The following is an 18003-nucleotide window of genomic DNA, read 5'->3' as shown; positions in this document are numbered from 1 at the left end:
GAAGTTACAACATTTTAGTATACTAAAAAATAACATGTTACTCTATTTCTGTTTAATCATTAAGAAACAAAATAAAATTGTCTCATTTTTAATCAATATTACAGACATAACAGCAACACTGAGATTAACCCAAATTGAAATTAAAAAATATAAATTTTAAAAGAGGTCATAAATTAAAACTCCCTTCTCTAGGCCATAAAAAACCTTTAATTATATATCCTATAATTAACATATATAAAGTCAAGAATGTCCTGATTATTATATATAAAGCTATATTCTCAATATTTATTATAAGATTTATAAATTTGAATTCTCTAAATTTTGAATTTTATTTTAGAAGGTAAAATATTATCTTTCATTATTTATTTCATAGGTGATCAAAAGAAAATATAAAAAAAAAATATTTAAAAATAGAAATTATACTTTATTCTCTTAAATAAATATTCAAAATTTAAAAGATCTAAATTCAAAATCTTTAATACACTTATATTTTATAAAAAAAAACCTAAATAGACATCAATAAAATGAATATTCCAATAACATAACAATACATAATTAAGATAGACTTTAATATCAGTTTAGAACTTGATATTCCTAATCAATTTCATATTTATGAAGACCATAAAGCCTATTAAACAGCATATAACAGAAAACATATATATTAAATAATTATTAATAATAATAGAGCATAGCTAATTAATACCAAAAGCTATATATCATACTGATTTAAGAAGGCATTCTCTGTTTACAATGTGACTACTATCTTTAATATAAAGTATAAAGTTTACAATGGGAAAAAGGTGTTGTGATGTTATTGGTTGGACTTCCGGATTTTATTTATTCTGTTCAACATCCAGTCATCCAATAAATGAATAGATTTGCAATGTGTTACTACGTGTTAATGGAAGGGATATTGACGGTTTGGGCAGAGACTAGGTTTTAGAATGTTTTTTACCCCGTCATTTATTTAAGGTGAATTCTATTATGTAGAATCGTAGATGGCTGTTGATTTTTATAGATATAAAATTGTAGTGATAATTTGTGATTATGATAAGTGTTACATAAAGAGATATTTTTTGAATATTTTAAAACATATGACTATAAAATAGATAATTTATTTTATATTATTCATTCATGTGATGAGAGATTATTGTATTGATAATTAATTTTAATACAATAAATTAGTAAATGCTTAATAGTAGACTTATATTTATTGGATTAACATAATTTTTGTCTCTTTTTAACAATAAAAAAGCCTTAGTTTACAAAAAAATATATGTAAAGTAATTACAAGTCTTTGATTTTTTTTCTCTTTTGTTTGAGGCATGCTCTTAGTCTCAGCTCTTTGTTTTTTTTAAAGCAGTTTTTCAAAATATAAGACCATAAATTCTAATATTATATATATTTTTTGTTATTAAATATATGATGAATATTTATATAAATGTCTTATAATTTGAGATATGCTAAAAAGGATTTTTTATTTTTTATATCCAATTTTTTTTATCCAAATATATTCTATAACAACATTTTTAGGGTGCAAACATATATACTACAATTATCAATTTATCATTAGAATTTTTTTTTGTTTATGTTCATAGCAACAAATATTATAGTAAGATTCCTTCCTAGACACGAAGGTGGAAATTCTCTGTAAAAGGTAGAAGTATTTCTCTAGTTGGTGTGGGTTCCTCAACCGTGAGTGTCGCTCTACTTAAATGCACAAACGAAAGCATACAGTAGAACACAATGGAGAATGACGAATATAAGTTGTAAACAAAAAATAAGAAATATATATTATGATTAATACATATAAACAAAAACTTTAAAAAGAAAATATACATGCAACGATTAGTATATTTTATATTATTAATATTATTATTATTATTATTAGTATTATTATTATTATTTGAATTATATATTATTTATTTTAATATTAATTTTTTTTGTATATGGATGACTATGAGGGTAATGTATGAATAAGAAAATGGTATACATAGTAGTAGTAGTCAGGGTATTTTTTTTTTTGGGTATTGAATAGTAGCAGTGATATTTTTGTTTTTGGGTACTGAATAAAAGTAATATTTTCAGACTTAAACATGAAAACATCTTTTTAAATATGTGAAAAGTCTAAGATACAAGACAACGGTAATCAACTTTAACTTAATAATCATAATAAAATATAATTATCAAATCAAAGTATTAATCTCCTCTACTCCTCACCTAAATACCACTGAATTTTTTCTGCAAGTTTCTTGCCAAAATTCAGATTCTATCTCCTCTTGAGACAAATGTCTTCATCTATATTTGCCACTATAATTCTACACCTATAGAAGTCAATCACCATCTACACAGTAGAACTCACCTTTATTTAATTGTATATTGTGTGATTTTTTTTTTCTTTCATCTTATATATATAGGTCATATCCATTGAGGCTATAAAAAAATAAAAACAATTATCTATATAATCAAATACTTATCATTACAATAAACATTGACATATTTAAATTTAGTACGTTATATATTCAAACATTTTAAATAATCAAGTCTAATTAAATTATTTTAAATTAAAAAAATAACACACATAAAATGATAAATTATGTACTTTTTTATTTATTTTTTCTTTCTCTTTCGATTTTTATTACTGCTATTTTTTTAGTATTTCTTATTTTTTTTTCTCTTAATATTATTACAGTATTTTTTTTATTTTTTTATTTTTTTGTAAGATGAAACAAAAAAATTATAAAATGACGAAATAAGAAAAATAAAAAGATAAAGAGAAGGAGAAAGATAAAAAAACATAAAATAAAAAATAATATCAAATTTTTTTAATTGTGAAACAAAAAGCCTTAACAATGAAATAAAATTTTTTTAATCAACTGGAAGTTAGAAGAAAAAAAAATAGCACTTAAAATTTATAATCGTGACATAAAAATTTATTAATCATAACACAAATTTTTTTAATTAATTAATTAGAAGACATTAGAAATAAAAATAATACTAAAATTTTTTAATTGTGATACAAAATTTTTTTTAAACAATTAAAACTTATCAAAAATAAAAATAACATCGAAAATTTTTAACCGTAACACAGTATTTATGACAAAATTTATATATATGTATACATATATTTTCTTTTCTTAGTTGATATATCAATCTTTATTCCATTAAATCTTTGTATTGATAGTAGATACTTTGTCCATAATAAAAATTTGAATAGTATTGAATCATTAAATTCTTTTTCTTCACTTCTAACTATTATTCTTTGTAGAGAAAGAAGTAAACAGAAAACAAAAAAATAACAAAAAAGAAAAGAAAAAAAAGAGGTAGAAAAAGAGAGAAAAAAAAAAGAAAAAGTAGAAAAAGAAGGAAAAAAAGAAGACACAATGCAAATGAAGAAAAAATAATGATGCATATAAAATTTACTTTACGAAGAAGAAGAGTGTGTATGTACATGGATATAACTAAGTTAGACTTAGCTTAAAAATTATTTGACCGTGAATATTTCTATTTAAATTTGAGAAAAATGTTCATAATTAATTCATTAAATATGTATATGTTTACTTTTAAAATTAGGTATGTTGGGTTAGATTTGGTGATAATGAGCGTGGACGGCGTCTATACTAACTATTACATAAATTTGTATTAGTATATGATATTAATAAATAGAAAAAATTTTACTCTTTTTTTTTAAAAGATGCTAAAATGATATTTTTTATTTTTTCTATTTATAAAATGTATCCTTATCTTTTTTATAATTTTTAAAAAACTTTTTCGTTAATTCATTTAAATTTATTTTGTATTAACTAATGTTAACTTTATCCTTTTTTAAGAAAAATAAATTAATTTTTATATTAATTATTTTTTCCTAAGATACCCTTTAATAATTTTTTAATTACTAAATTATAATTTCACCAAAATTTTTGTTAATAATTATTTTTGTATTTTACTATTAATTTTTTTTATATCAATGTATATTATTTTAACATTAAATTAAAAAAATTACCACTATTAATATGTATAATAATTAATATTAATAAATAATTTATTTCATAGAACTATTAAAAATTATTAACAACTTTATCAAAACTTAAAAACAACTCAAGATGGATAAATCCCAAATCTTAAAAATTAACATTTTATTCCTTTACATCTTTACAAAGCAATTCCTTAATAATTAAAAAATTATTAAAGAATATCTTAGAAAAAAATAATTTGATCATTAAATTTTTTTTAAAAAATATTTAAAAAAATATAATTTAATCAGTAAAAAATAATTTGTTAAAGAATATTTTGGTAAACAAAATTTAATCACAAAAAAAATTGTTAAAGGTATTTTTGTCAAAAACAATTTATTTTTTCTTGAAAAATGGATAGAACTAATGTTGGTTAACATAAAAAAAAATTAAATAGATTAAAAATGACATTTTTAAAAGTTATAAGAGATAAAAATATATATTTTACAAATAAAAAATATCATCTTAATATCTTTAAAAAAAAGTTAATTTTTTCTAATAAATATGTAACTGCTCCACTATATATGGGATTAATGTGATTAAATTTGAATTCATACTAAAAACTAAAAACAATAGAAATTACAAAAGTTATTAATTTATATAATTTGATAATAAAAAAAGGCAAAAAAAATATTTAATCAAAATTGATATGACTATATATATTATTTCTGAATTAATATAATTTTTATGTGATTATATGAGAGTAATTTTTATTTATTTATTTAATTTTTTTTGTATAATATCTATCAATTCACCAGATCCTATCTTCAGAAATTCAACTAACTCTGCTTGATATGTAGAGATAAAAGAATCATCATTTGTAAAGATAAAATTTAACGGTGAAAATTTAGGTGTAGTCGACTTCACGTGAAGTTAATAACTGAAAGTTATTAGATGAAAATTTAGTCAAATCAGTCAAATCATCTAACCACTCTCAATTATCAACTTCACATAAAGTCGACTGCCATTGAATTTTCACCCAATTTAACTAAAACACAAGTTTAAATTCTAATAAATCTTAAATGTTTTTTCTCTCTAAATTATTACAAAAAAAGCAATAACTCCTACAATTCAAAAAGACATCATATTATGGACAACAAGAAGGTATGTATAAATTCACTATAATAAATTCTCTCAATTTTTTTTAATTATTTGATGAAGCGTTGACTAATTCTTAAATCCAAATTAAGATAAACACTTATTTATATTTTGTGAGTCTTAATCCCACCATTTCATCAAAAACAATAATGTACATCATATATCACCTTGAAAATATCCCCACAAATAACCATAACAAACCTCCTTTGCCTATCTATCACTCAATCCAAAATTCTATTTGACTTGTCTTGATCTTTTCCACGAGACTCTTCCCAATAATTTTCTCTTTATTTTATTTAAAGAATTTATTTATCTTGTATTATAAGAGTACATATTAAAATTATAAATAAAATCTTTTTAATAAAAATATACAAAATTAAAATTTTATTATATTTATTTTATATTTATTAAAAAATTTAATTTTTTTTATTAATAATAAATTTATCATATTCTCTATATATTATGAGCAATATTATCTTAAAACCTTTTCTAAATGCACGTACGAAAGAAGCAAAAATATATTCCCTAGAAAATCCATACATGTTAAATCATGATCAATATGGGAATATAAACAACTTTTGGGGTTGTGAGGTGGGGCCGGGCCCCGGCCCGCAGCCACGGCTTGGTATGAGGGGTCCATCAATGGTGCTAACAAGTTACCAGCCTCAATGCAGCTGGATGTGGTCCATGTGGATACCGCATTCATACAAAATCCTCACCATTTACCAATCATGGCGTCCAGTGTATCCTTCAACTTTTGCCACGTGGCGGTTTCCGTGTGGGCATTTATGAAATCCAAAGTCACCGGCATGCATGTTAACATGCCAACTGATCTTTTCGCGTCGAAAAGCCGTTAAACCCGCCATCCCCCTATGGTCCTACGTTTCAACTGCAACAAGTTTTCTAATTTAAAAGTGATTTGCGTTTACAAGTTTGAAGAGAACAAAATTTTCTAAACGTATACCTTATATTATGTGTATTGGTGTCTTTTTAACAGGTTTTTAAATTAATCCAAAATAATTAATGCGTGAATATATAACTTTCATTTTTTAAAAGATTTTTTTTTTTTTGAGTTTTTTGTTAAATTTGTTCAATCTCCACGTTCTCTTTTTGCCTTTGATTTTTTCGATTTTCATAATTTCTGAAATTAAGATTTAAAATTGTTTTGAAAATAATGAAATTTCAGAAATATACTAAAAAAATTATAGAAATACACCCAAACAGTTATTGAAATAAACCAAACGATTACAGAAATACACCCAAAGGATTTAAGAAATACATCCCACAGTATATTTCTTCTTGAAATCTTTTAATATTTTGCTGGTTAAAGATGAGGCACATGGCAGAGACAATTTAGAAAAACAGTAAAACAATACCTTAAATAATGTTTCTTTGTTTTTTCTAGTGATTTTTTACGTAGATTTGTATCTTTTCTTCTTGATTTCTTCTACTCTTCGCAGAACCGTAGTTTGTTTCGAATGTCGCTTGAATTTTGACAGTTTGCGTTTTGATTGAGGAAGAAGAAGAAGAGTGCGGCATAATGAACGTGTTGTAAGGCGCGTCGTTAGACGCTCAATTTAAAGGAATGGTGCGCATGTTTTTTTCTTGGACTTAGACCAACTTGTATAGCTTGTAAGTCAAAAATACTTGTATATGTAACAAGTCTCATTAAAATATTGTCAAAACTATTTATATTTTATAAAAATTTGTTAACTTGTGCTCTAAATATATCATAAAAAATATTTTATAAAAAATATTATAAAAATTATTTTTAAATTTTAATGCATTAAATATATCAAAAGCATTAAAAAAATTATTATTATATTTTTAAAATATACTTTTATAACACAAATTAATTAAATTCTATTTTATATTACTCTTAACTTTTTCCGTGTAATTTTATAAACATTATTGCGTTAAAACATCAAGGAGGCTTAGTGTGTGTTTGGATTACAGTTTGTAAACGGGAGTTTGTATAAAATTGATTTTGCAAATTTGATTTTGATAAAAAGTAAGTTTGTGTTAAAGTGATTTATGTTTGGTAATTTTTTTATCAAAATTGATTATTGTAAAATAAATGTTGTTTCACTTATACTATTTAAAATCACTTTTAGATAAAAAAAATACTAAAATAGACCTCAACTTAAATAATTTTTTTTATATTATCCTATCATTTTAATTTAGATATTTAAATAGATCTTATTAATTAATTTTATAATAAAATTAATATTTACTTACTAAAATAAAAATAACATATAAAAATAGATAAAATATATTTTTAAATAAAAATAAAACAATATAAATTTTAGATATATATATAAAAAAATATTTAATCAAATATGTTACATTTTTTTAAGTATTAACTAAGAATGTACTTTAGTATTTTTTTATATCATACTCTTATTCTAGTACTCTCAATAATCTTATTCTTAATATTAATTTAGAATCCAACATTTATGATTTTATTATTATTTATGATTAATTTTTTATTTAATTGATTTTTTTAATGAAAGCATAATCTATATTATAAAAAATTACACTAAAACATAATATATGAGAATTACAATTATAAAAGAGAGTACTAAAAATAATAAAAAATTAAATATTTACTTTATAGTAATTGAAACAAATCTAAAAATTCTTGATGATCTTTTTATATAGTATATTTTTAGTATTCTTTTTTTATTATGCTATAATTTTTTACTATTATTATTATTTACAGTTAAATTTTTGTTTAATTTACTTTACCTAATAGAATCAATAAATCATATTATAAAAAGATAATAACAAACATAATACACAAAAATCACAATTATAAAAGTGTATAATATCAACCAAACAGTTGAAAAAAAATAAAAAATAGAAAAATAGAGCTCATATAAATAAAAATAACAAGAATTTTATAAATAATATAATAACATACATGAAGGATAAAGTTGGTAAAAGATAAATACATGGTTAGTATCCATGGCTAAAAGTCCGTTAGAAAAACGCAGAAGCTAAAAATAGCTGCTTCTTGTAAACGTTGGTTTTGGTAGCAAAATCACTTTTGCGTTTATGAAAAAAAAGTTTGTCAAACTAAAAATTGAAACTTTCAAGAAGTATAAACGTGCTTCTTCTCTTCCAACAAATTTTCCAAACACACCCTTAGTAGTTTCTAGTACAAATTTGAAGTTATAAATTAAGGGGGAAAAGGACCATCTAAGAACCAATAAGTAAATGTTAAAAAATTCCCCAAAAGCAAATCTGACACAAGAATTATGATCTTTTTAAAAAAATTTATGAGCTTGTATCTTTTCTTTGTACATTATTTATTTATTTTAAATTTCAAGATAACAAAGCTTTTAACGGCGATGTTACCCAAAGTAATGCCACTCATCATCATATTTGTTTTGGGGTGCAAGAATGTGGGTCATCAAATTTGTGTTCTCACTTCTCAACTAACATAATCAGCTAATTATTAAGTACTTACCAATAATTAATCACTACAAGTAAGTATTATTTGGAATTCGCAAAATATACAGTCAACAATAATTATTGAAAAAGAATTTTATTTTCCAATGTACTATCTTTTTCTTGAACTAAATTATTTACGATATACATTTAATTTTAATAAACTAATAAAAAATTTTATACGATCACATAATAAATATTTTTAGATAAATTTTTACATAATAAATTTAAAAATTAATTATTTTTACTACTTGTTTGTTAATACAAGATTTGGATGTCTATATAAAAAACTAAGGCATCTTTTAGGTAAATATTAGAAGGCTAACATAGGAAAAAAAATTAATCAGAATTAACCCAAATAAATACAAGAAAAAATTGTTAGTTACTTAAGGGTGAATTTTGTTTGTGTTTTTATTTTTTATCTTTATTTTTAGTATTTTTGTTTTTTGAATTTTATGAAAAAAAAAGAGAAAACAATTTTATTTTCATCTTTTTATTTTTTACAAAATTTTAAAAATAAAAAATAACAAAAATAAAATTAAAAAACAATAAATAAGTCATTGATTTTTTATATTAAAGACAAATAAATTCTTGACTAACTGAAAATTAAAAAAACGTCCCTCACTTTTTAAAAAGTCAAACATTTAATAAATCTTTCTAAAAAATTTATTTGTCCTTATATATTTTAGATAAAAAAACTTAAATATTTTACATTTTAAAAAATAGAGACATTTTTATATTTTTAATTGGATTTAGCAAACATGTACCGTAAGGACACATAAACAGCTTTACCACCAGCAAAATTTTTTAAATGTTTTCATTTAATGAATATAAAACAAATGTATTGAAAATTTAAATTTTTTATATGAATAATACTAAACAACCAAGTTTTTTGATGAGTTGAGTTTAATCAAGTTAAACAATAAGATTTGGAGTAGTATTATTTATAACTAATTTTTATTAATGTTAGACCAACTTGATTAAACTTACTTAACAAAAAAGATTTAGATATATAATATTATTCTTTTTATATTTTCAATGAAAATNTGAAATAAAAATGCATACCAAAGGCATCTTTATTATTTATACACTATCTTAACTAAATGTACCGGCACTAAAATTCATATAATGAATAATGCAAAGTTTCTAAAGAAATTTACCTTGGGAAAAAGCAAAATGGAAAAAAGGAAAAAGATAATAATAATAATGAAACAGTTGACGTTGAAGAGGGAAAGAAAGAGTGGGAGAGTGGTCAACTTCCTGGTGTTGCTTCAGCATTCCAACTCCATGCTCTGCAAGCACAACACATGATGTTATCTAGAAAATCTCAATAATGTCACTTTCAATTCCAATTATACCCTCCCAATCTTCCCAAAACTCCCAGTAACTGCCACATACTCTCTTCTTCGTCTTCTTCAATACCCCCACATGTGTATATATAAATGCTTACCATTACAAATCATACCAGCTATGTATATTCCACATTGACCCCATTTCTCTTCATCTTGTAAATAAGCTTTTGCCTCTTTTTTCTTCAGAGAGTAATAAAGGTAACACTAACACCCCTATGTTCATTGATCATTACAATATGTTTTCTCTTTATCGTCGCTTTTGTGTATTGGGTTTTGTTTGTCAATGCTGAGAATGGAATTTCAGAAGCGCTTTTGTTCTTGTGTTGTAATGTTAGTGGAGAATCTCAGAAGAAACAATGTCACGCAATCAATTAAATTTATTTTAATTGCTGTTGGCTTCTTTTTTTCCCTTTTCTGTGTTGTGATTGATTCTAAAGTTTGATTCATTTCTCTTTTTCCCTTTTCTGTTTTTTTGTCCTTTCTTCTTACACAATTTTTCTAGTTTTATTCTAAATTCCATAACAAGTAATCAATGGTTGATTTTGAAGCATTTCTCTCTTTCTGCCTCTCTATCTGTGAAGTGAGTACTTGGCTCTTGATTTTTTTTTTTTTTGATTCAGTTCTCAAAAAATCAATGTATGTAAGTAAATGTAATATGTCGCAAAGCTTATTCTGATTTCTTCAGATTTTTGTTTCTTGTTTTCCTATTCTAAAATTTGAAGAATTTATTTATCTATATATTTGAGTTTAATTTTAATGTAGGGACAATATAAAATTGCATACTCTGTCATCCAATCAAAGTGTTGTTGTAAAATATAATTACTTTTGCTACTGTGATGACATATAGTGAATATAAATCAAAACATTGTTATTCATTTGATTTTTGTTCATAGCAGATTAAGTTGAGTGCTGATTGAATTGTTCTTCAAATGCCTGGGTTAGCAATGGATGAGTTACATGTAAATAGTGCAAAAGAAGAACATAGTGGGAGTTACACACCCCACAAGGAAAACTTCAACAATCAACAAGCATCTCCAAGGAGCACACTGAGTCCAAGGAGCATTCAAAGTGACTCAATTGATTTGGCCATCGATGGTGTGGTGGACACCTCCATTGAGCAATTGTATCACAATGTCTGCGAGATGCGAAGCTCCGATCACTCACCGTCCAGAGCTAGTTTCTTCTCGTATGGAGAAGAGTCAAGGATTGATTCAGAGCTTTGCCATCTTGTTGGTGACATTGCAGGTTTGGACATCACAAAGAAGGTTGTCGGAGAGAACAATGAGGATTCCAATGGCAATGGCAATGCTAGTGGTAATGAATCCATAAAGAAGGAAAATAACCTCTCACCAAACTCAAAGGTCATTGAAGAATCAGAAAAATCGACTCGAGGAAGCAAGAAATTGCGCGAGAGGCCGTCCAGGAAGGAGAGGGGTGCTAGAAAATCAAATGGTCTTTACCATATGAGGAGGTACAAGAGTCTTGGTTTAATGAAGGGGATTGAGGATCCTATTTCTGCTGGTTTAGATAATCCAGAATTGGGACCTTTCTTGCTTAAGCAAACAAGGGATTTGATTGCTTCGGGTGAGAATCCAAGGAAGGCTCTTGATTTGGCTCTTAGAGCCTTGAAATCATTTGAGACTTGTGCTATTGATGGAAAACCAAGTTTGGAAATGGTTATGTGCCTCCATGTCTTGGCATCAATATACTGTAATATGGGACAGTACAATGAGGCCATTCCAATTCTTGAGCGTTCGATTGAAATTCCGGTTTTGGAGGATGGTCAGGATCATGCACTAGCAAAATTTGCAGGTTGCATGCAATTGGGTGATACTTATGCAATAATGGGTCAGATTGAGAATTCTCTGCTGTTTTACACAGCAGGCCTAGAAATTCAAGGGCAAATCCTGGGGGAAACGGATCCAAGATATGGTGAGACATGCCGGTATGTAGCCGAGGCGCATGTTCAGGCATTGCAGTTTGATGAGGCTGAGAAGATTTGTCAGACAGCTCTTGAAATTCACAAGGGAAACAGTTCACCAGATTCACTTGAGGAAGCAGCCGATAGAAGACTAATGGGGCTTATTTGTGATTCAAAGGGTGACTATGAGGCTGCACTTGAGCACTATGTTCTTGCAAGCATGGCTATGTCAGCAAATGGCCATGAAGTAGATGTTGCCACCATTGATTGCAGCATTGGTGACGCGTATCTCTCTTTGGCGCGCTATGATGAGGCGGTATTCTCTTATCAAAAGGCACTTACTGTGTTCAAATCAACCAAAGGAGAGAACCATCCAACGGTTGGTTCAGTTTATGTCCGGTTAGCCGACCTGTATAACAAGATAGGAAAGTTCAAGGAATCAAAATCTTACTGCGAAAATGCGCTGAGAATCTATGGGAAGATCAAACCAGGGATCCCCTCAGAAGACATTGCTAGTGGTTTGATTGATGTTGCGGCGATATACCAATCAATGAATGATTTGGAGAAAGGGTTGAAGCTTTTGAAGAAGGCTTTGAAGATATATGGTAATGCACCTGGACAACAAAGCACTGTTGCAGGGATTGAGGCACAGATGGGGGTAATGTATTACATGCTAGGGAACTATGCTGATTCCTATAACATCTTTAAGAGTTCCATTGCCAAGTTTCGCGCAAGCGGAGAGAAGAAATCAGCTTTGTTTGGGATTGCTTTGAACCAAATGGGGCTTGCTTGCGTGCAGCGTTATGCTATAAATGAAGCCGCGGATTTGTTTGAAGAGGCTAGGACAATACTGGAAAAAGAGTATGGTCCATATCATCCAGACACCTTAGGTGTCTATAGCAATCTTGCAGGAACCTATGATGCAATGGGCAGGTACATATTCATGATTTTCTCAATTTCTTAATTTACTTGTTTTAACCTTATGCAAATACATTATAGTTTTAAGAATGTGGACATAATTTTCAGGCCTTAATTATTAATTACTAATACTTGTTTATGTCTAATGATTTTGCAGAGTGGATGATGCCATTGAGATTTTGGAATATGTAGTTGGAATGAGAGAAGAGAAGCTTGGAACAGCAAATCCTGATGTGGATGATGAGAAGCGTAGGTTGGCAGAGTTATTAAAAGAAGCAGGAAGGGCTCGGAACAGGAAAACAAGGAGGTCACTGGAAACTCTTCTTGATGCAAACTCACACCTCATAAAAGAAAATTTCATCAAGGTATAAATCATGCATGAAGATGTATATATTATAAGGTATTGAAATTAGTGGTTTGCTTTGTTTTTATCATTGTTCCCGGATAGAAATGTGTTATTTGTAACCTTTTTTATTTCATACATTGAGTTTGCACACATTCTTCCACCCTCAAATGAAGTGTGGAAATATGTGTGTCGGCTTAGTATACGAAATAAAACAAACGAGTACACATAACATTTCTCTCGCATATATGACCAACAAAGAAACCGAACAATAACAAAGTGGAAATATGCTCCACTTTCCGAATTTGTTCATTGCTCAAGCATTTTCACAGAAGTTTCTTCTGTATTTGTATTTTCTATAGTGCACAGGAAATTTATCTGTATTCATATATTCTTATTTGTATAACTGACTTTATAAAATGGTTGAAAATTCAATTTTTCTATGCAAAGAAATGTATGGTGGAACTTAATTTTCTATATGCTGGTATACCTAATGCTGTATTAGAAAATTCAGTCGCTTCTTACTGCGTTTGGAGATGCTACCATATAATATTTTTATTTGTTTTCATGTCATAGTCATTAATCTTATGAATATGACTACATGAAAATGACATGACACTTCTAACTGGAAAGTGATTGTCTTAACTCTTAAGTGACATCATAGGTCAAACAAATACAAATATAATAATATATCAAACACTTGATGTGATTTTTTCAAGTGAACCATGGGATTTACTTAGGGTATAAACCATAACTGCTCACCGGTAGTTGGGATTTTGACATTTATTCAATGAGTTTTATTAGCCAGTTCTCCAAGAACATTTATCAAGGTTTTAAATATTTGGGTAATTGACACCACTAAATCAATTCAATTGCTTTCTAATATTACTGTGATTGTCCTAAAAGCAAAAGTGCTACATGGATATCTGAATTTATATTGAAATTATGTAAATCGAAGTATCGATGTAAATTCGGGCATATTTTTGCTTCTAGGACAATTACGTAATATTAGTGAGCAGTTAACTTAGTGGTGTCAATTACCCTAAATATTTTTAAATTTTTAAAAATTTCTTTAACTAATATTCTTAAAGTATTCTTTTACATAAATTTAATAATATTAATTAACTACACAAAAAATGAATGCAACTGTTCAATTATACAAATTTGACTGAACAAATAAAACCATTACAATGACTTAACAATAATTGATATTTTTAAATGAAGAAATATAGGTAGATAATAAAAATACTAAATAATGTGAATAATGGATGTTCATTTCATTAGGTGAATAATTTGGAGGTGTAGTGCGTGTTTATTTTATTAGGCTAATTTTAGAGCCCATGGTTCACAAAAGCCATTGTCTAATGTCTACCTAGCAAAGTCCACCAAATATAACCAATTTAAGTTGGTCGAGTGGTCAGTTCACTTGTCCGCTTAAGCAAGTGTCGGGAGTTTGAATAACCCTTAAATGGAGTTCAGATCCGCGACGGATTAATCCTTAACCTGTCGGGTTGGGGGATACCGGGTAAACCAAATATTAAAGTTACATTTGCTTTTTCTTCTTTTTCTTTTTCTTTTTCTTATTTCTTACATAAATTATGATATATGCTTGTACTCATTTGCACAACTCCTTAATAGTTTAACTAATCGTAAACCTTAGAAACTTCTTTATTAGCCTACCAACTTGAAAATCCACATAATATGTAGGACTCAAATATTGTTAACCAGATTCCGTTGGGTATAACTCAGATTCTCAGAAACAAGCCTGCCCAATTGGAATTGGTGGATCAGAGAAGGAGCCATAGAGAATGCGTTTAGCAATCCATTGATTTGCTGCTTGAGAGTAATGTATGCCATCCCAACTAACATGTTGAGAAGGATTTTTGCATGGATTCCCATAAACTGTGCCATTCACTACAGCTTTCTTCCCACAATTTATATGGTAACCATAGAAGCTACCACAACAGAACTCTAATGGAGGAACAAAACCTGCCACAAAAGCAAGAACAAAAGTTAAACTTTAAACATATAGTGAACTGTCAATTTAGCCCTTAAAAATTTGAAATGCTGAAAGTTCAGTTCTTAAAGGAAGAATATTAACCCATGATACCCAAAAGATATACTTCATAGACAATTGGGCCGAATCGGCTTAGGGAAATTGATTAAACAAAATATTTCAGCTCAGATGGTAATCCATGTGTCTCTTAATACGCTGTACTCGGGTTCGAACATTGGTGAATGCACTAAGTATTGAAAAGGAACCCTTTAGTGTTGTGTAGGTGAGTGTGTAGTGTGGGTGTGTTGTGATACTTAAGATTGGGGATTGTCCAATCTATCTGACCCAAATATATATATATATATATATATCTCTTTGGGTACCATATTGTCGATCTTGCAAGGCCAAATTTGGTGGTTTGTTAGTAATTTGAAGATAATCGAAACACTATATACTACTAAATTAAGTGTTCTTTTACAACCTTGGCTCTTTGCAGTGCTGATTAGTTGGTATTTTGCTTTGAACACATCAACATATGTGAATTTAGCTAGAGGGAGCTTTTTCCTTAGCTGAAATACTTGGTTCTTGAGTTGCCTGTTAAATTCCAAAGCAAGCTCATTGTGAGGTTTTACACATCCATTTGCATCAATGTTACCCTTCTTAGGCTCATAGTAAATGTAACTGTATGGTAAGCATCCAATTGGACCTGTGTTATGAATCCAGAACACTCTTGCCCCTTCATTGTATAGTTGCTACAAACATAATAATCAATGCAAAATTTTAAGTCCTCAAAAAACCAAATCGCTATAACGATAATGACTCGAATGCATTAAGTTGAAGTTAGTGTTCTTTACACGAAGATAATCTAATAATATAGATTTAATATAGTTTGTTGATATAAAATTATATTTAAATTTATGGTTCCCTTACTTGAGCTGATTGGGAGTATTGGCTCAAGATATGAGGAATAGACCTTCTAACTTGTTCCATTGAACCATGTTGAATTCCAAAGGCAAGGTCATTTTGTCCAATATCAATGGTGTATATTGCCTTGGAGAATTCCTCAGGCCTTGGAAGACCACTTTTCAAAGGTGGATCTGTCCCTGGAATATTGAAAATAAATAAACAAGTGTCACTATCATAATAACGAAGCACCATTCTACTACTACCATTTTCAAAAAAAAAAGAAAGTTTTTATTTCATTTCCTTTATAGGGGCACTGGCATTGTGACATAAAACATGAAACGAAAAATGGCATAGGGATGAGAAAATGAAACCGTTGTCAGAGAGCTGATTGAAGAGAATGTTGGTATGTGACTTGAACTGTATGAACTGAGAAACTTGAAGGCCAAGATGGAAAGGACTATAACCACCCGGAAGAATTGAAGAACCTCCTGTTGCAAAGTTTGCCCCATGCCTATAATTTGACCCAACCGAGTTCAAATATGCACTTACGTATGGAAGCTTCAATTCTTCAGCTGCATATATTCATACCCAAAATAAATAAATATTTATGACAAAAAGGAATGCTTAACATTTCCAACATCTACAAAGTCCAATCACGCGTGCACCAAAATAGTTCTCAAGATCCTAATTGCAGCAATTATGTCTCTGAGACTAGCAAAAATGTACCATATTAGTTTTTAATGGTGTGATGAGTTATTTACTGAAAAAGAATTGAGATTCTAATATAGTGTACTTCTGCTAATTTCAGAATACAATTGATGCAACTGAGATTTCAAAAACTATTTTAGTACAAGCAGCCAATCCTAGAGATTACTTTGAGACTAAAGCGGTTAGGGAGAGATCGAACATTAATTGCAGGGATTATGGATTGAGATGTTAAATCTATCGAGTCTCTTACGATTTATGTTGATTAAATAAAACTAGCAACCCACAAATTAAGGATTAATGACTTAAAAAAGGAAACACACATTATAGAAAAGTAAAGCTGACCCAAGACTTATGAAGATGAAATCTGAGAAGGGATGAGAAATGGTTCGGGCTTACTTATGAAATCGATGATGAGACGGCCATCGGAGGCTCTTCCTGAGAGAGTGCCAAAGAAGGTTTCACCATTGGGAGGTTGAACACTAGTAAATGCTGCAGATACGGCTCCAGTGTCTGAGTTTGAGTCCCCAAAGTTGTATATTGCAGGGAACCAACACTTATTATTGTTTCCACCACCTAAGGCTTCTTGAACCAATGACCATGATGATAACACACACAGAGTCAAACACAAATGCCTTGTTACATGTTTGCTTCTCCTACAATCCATGGTTCAAGGCTTTTTATCTTATGGAATGTGTACTCTGTCCTCTGTCTTTTGCTCTGCTGCCACTAATATGTAAGTGTGCTTCCTCAAACTCCAAGGAGGCAGTGAAACTCTTGTGATAATTGCAAATAATGTGTTATATCACCGTTCACCGACATGATTATTTTTTATATAAATATAATGTCACGGTGAAAATAGTTTGTAAGAATAACTGGATTCGATCTTGTTTATGCTTATTTTACAGTTGCTGCAACTTTACGCTTTTGACGAAACAAATTAATCATGATGTTTGTTTTAATTTTCCAAAACATACACATTATATATTGACATGTAAACTTGAATATGGAGCAATAAAATGTTTATGGAAGACCAGTTTTTGACCAGTTGGAACTGGAATTATTCTGTACCATAATGGATTTTCTTGCATGAAATTTTTCAGCTTATATGGTTGTCTTAATTTTTTATTATTGACACCAAAAAGGTAGAGGTAACATTCAACCTCATTACATAAAAAACAAAAAAACAAAACAAAACAAAGCTGTAGTCTACAACAAAAATTATTTTCAGTATTTTTTACTAGGTGGAAAAATTTCTTATATTGGATTTTTCATAACCTTCACATATATGTTGCTTA

General features: G+C 28.1%; 2 protein-coding genes across 2 annotated transcripts; one reads left to right on the top strand and one right to left on the bottom strand.

The window, feature by feature from the left end:
• The first annotated feature begins 9806 nt into the window (after positions 1 to 9806).
• Positions 9807 to 13575, top strand: LOC107490780 (protein KINESIN LIGHT CHAIN-RELATED 2). The gene is made up of 3 exons (XM_016111585.3): positions 9807 to 10114; positions 10813 to 12770; positions 12913 to 13575. The coding sequence occupies exons 2-3, from the start codon at positions 10846 to 10848 to the stop codon at positions 13124 to 13126; spliced, it is 2139 nt and encodes a 712-aa protein (XP_015967071.1). The 5' UTR covers positions 9807 to 10114; positions 10813 to 10845; the 3' UTR covers positions 13127 to 13575.
• Positions 13576 to 14351: 776 nt separating this feature from the next.
• On the bottom strand, positions 14352 to 17488 carry LOC107490779 (GDSL esterase/lipase At3g27950). The gene is made up of 5 exons (XM_016111583.3): positions 17105 to 17488; positions 16372 to 16572; positions 16025 to 16197; positions 15576 to 15846; positions 14352 to 15087 (listed from the first exon to the last, which is right to left on the bottom strand). Exons 1-5 carry the CDS (start codon positions 17370 to 17372, stop codon positions 14852 to 14854), a joined length of 1149 nt encoding a protein of 382 aa, XP_015967069.1. The 5' UTR covers positions 17373 to 17488; the 3' UTR covers positions 14352 to 14851.
• Positions 17489 to 18003: the final 515 nt, after the last annotated feature.

The sequence above is a fragment of the Arachis duranensis genome, chromosome 5, assembly GCF_000817695.3.
Source record: "Arachis duranensis cultivar V14167 chromosome 5, aradu.V14167.gnm2.J7QH, whole genome shotgun sequence".
NCBI lineage: Eukaryota > Viridiplantae > Streptophyta > Magnoliopsida > Fabales > Fabaceae > Arachis > Arachis duranensis.
Note: the sequence above shows the minus strand (reverse complement) of the source record. Positions and strands in the feature narration are given on the sequence as shown.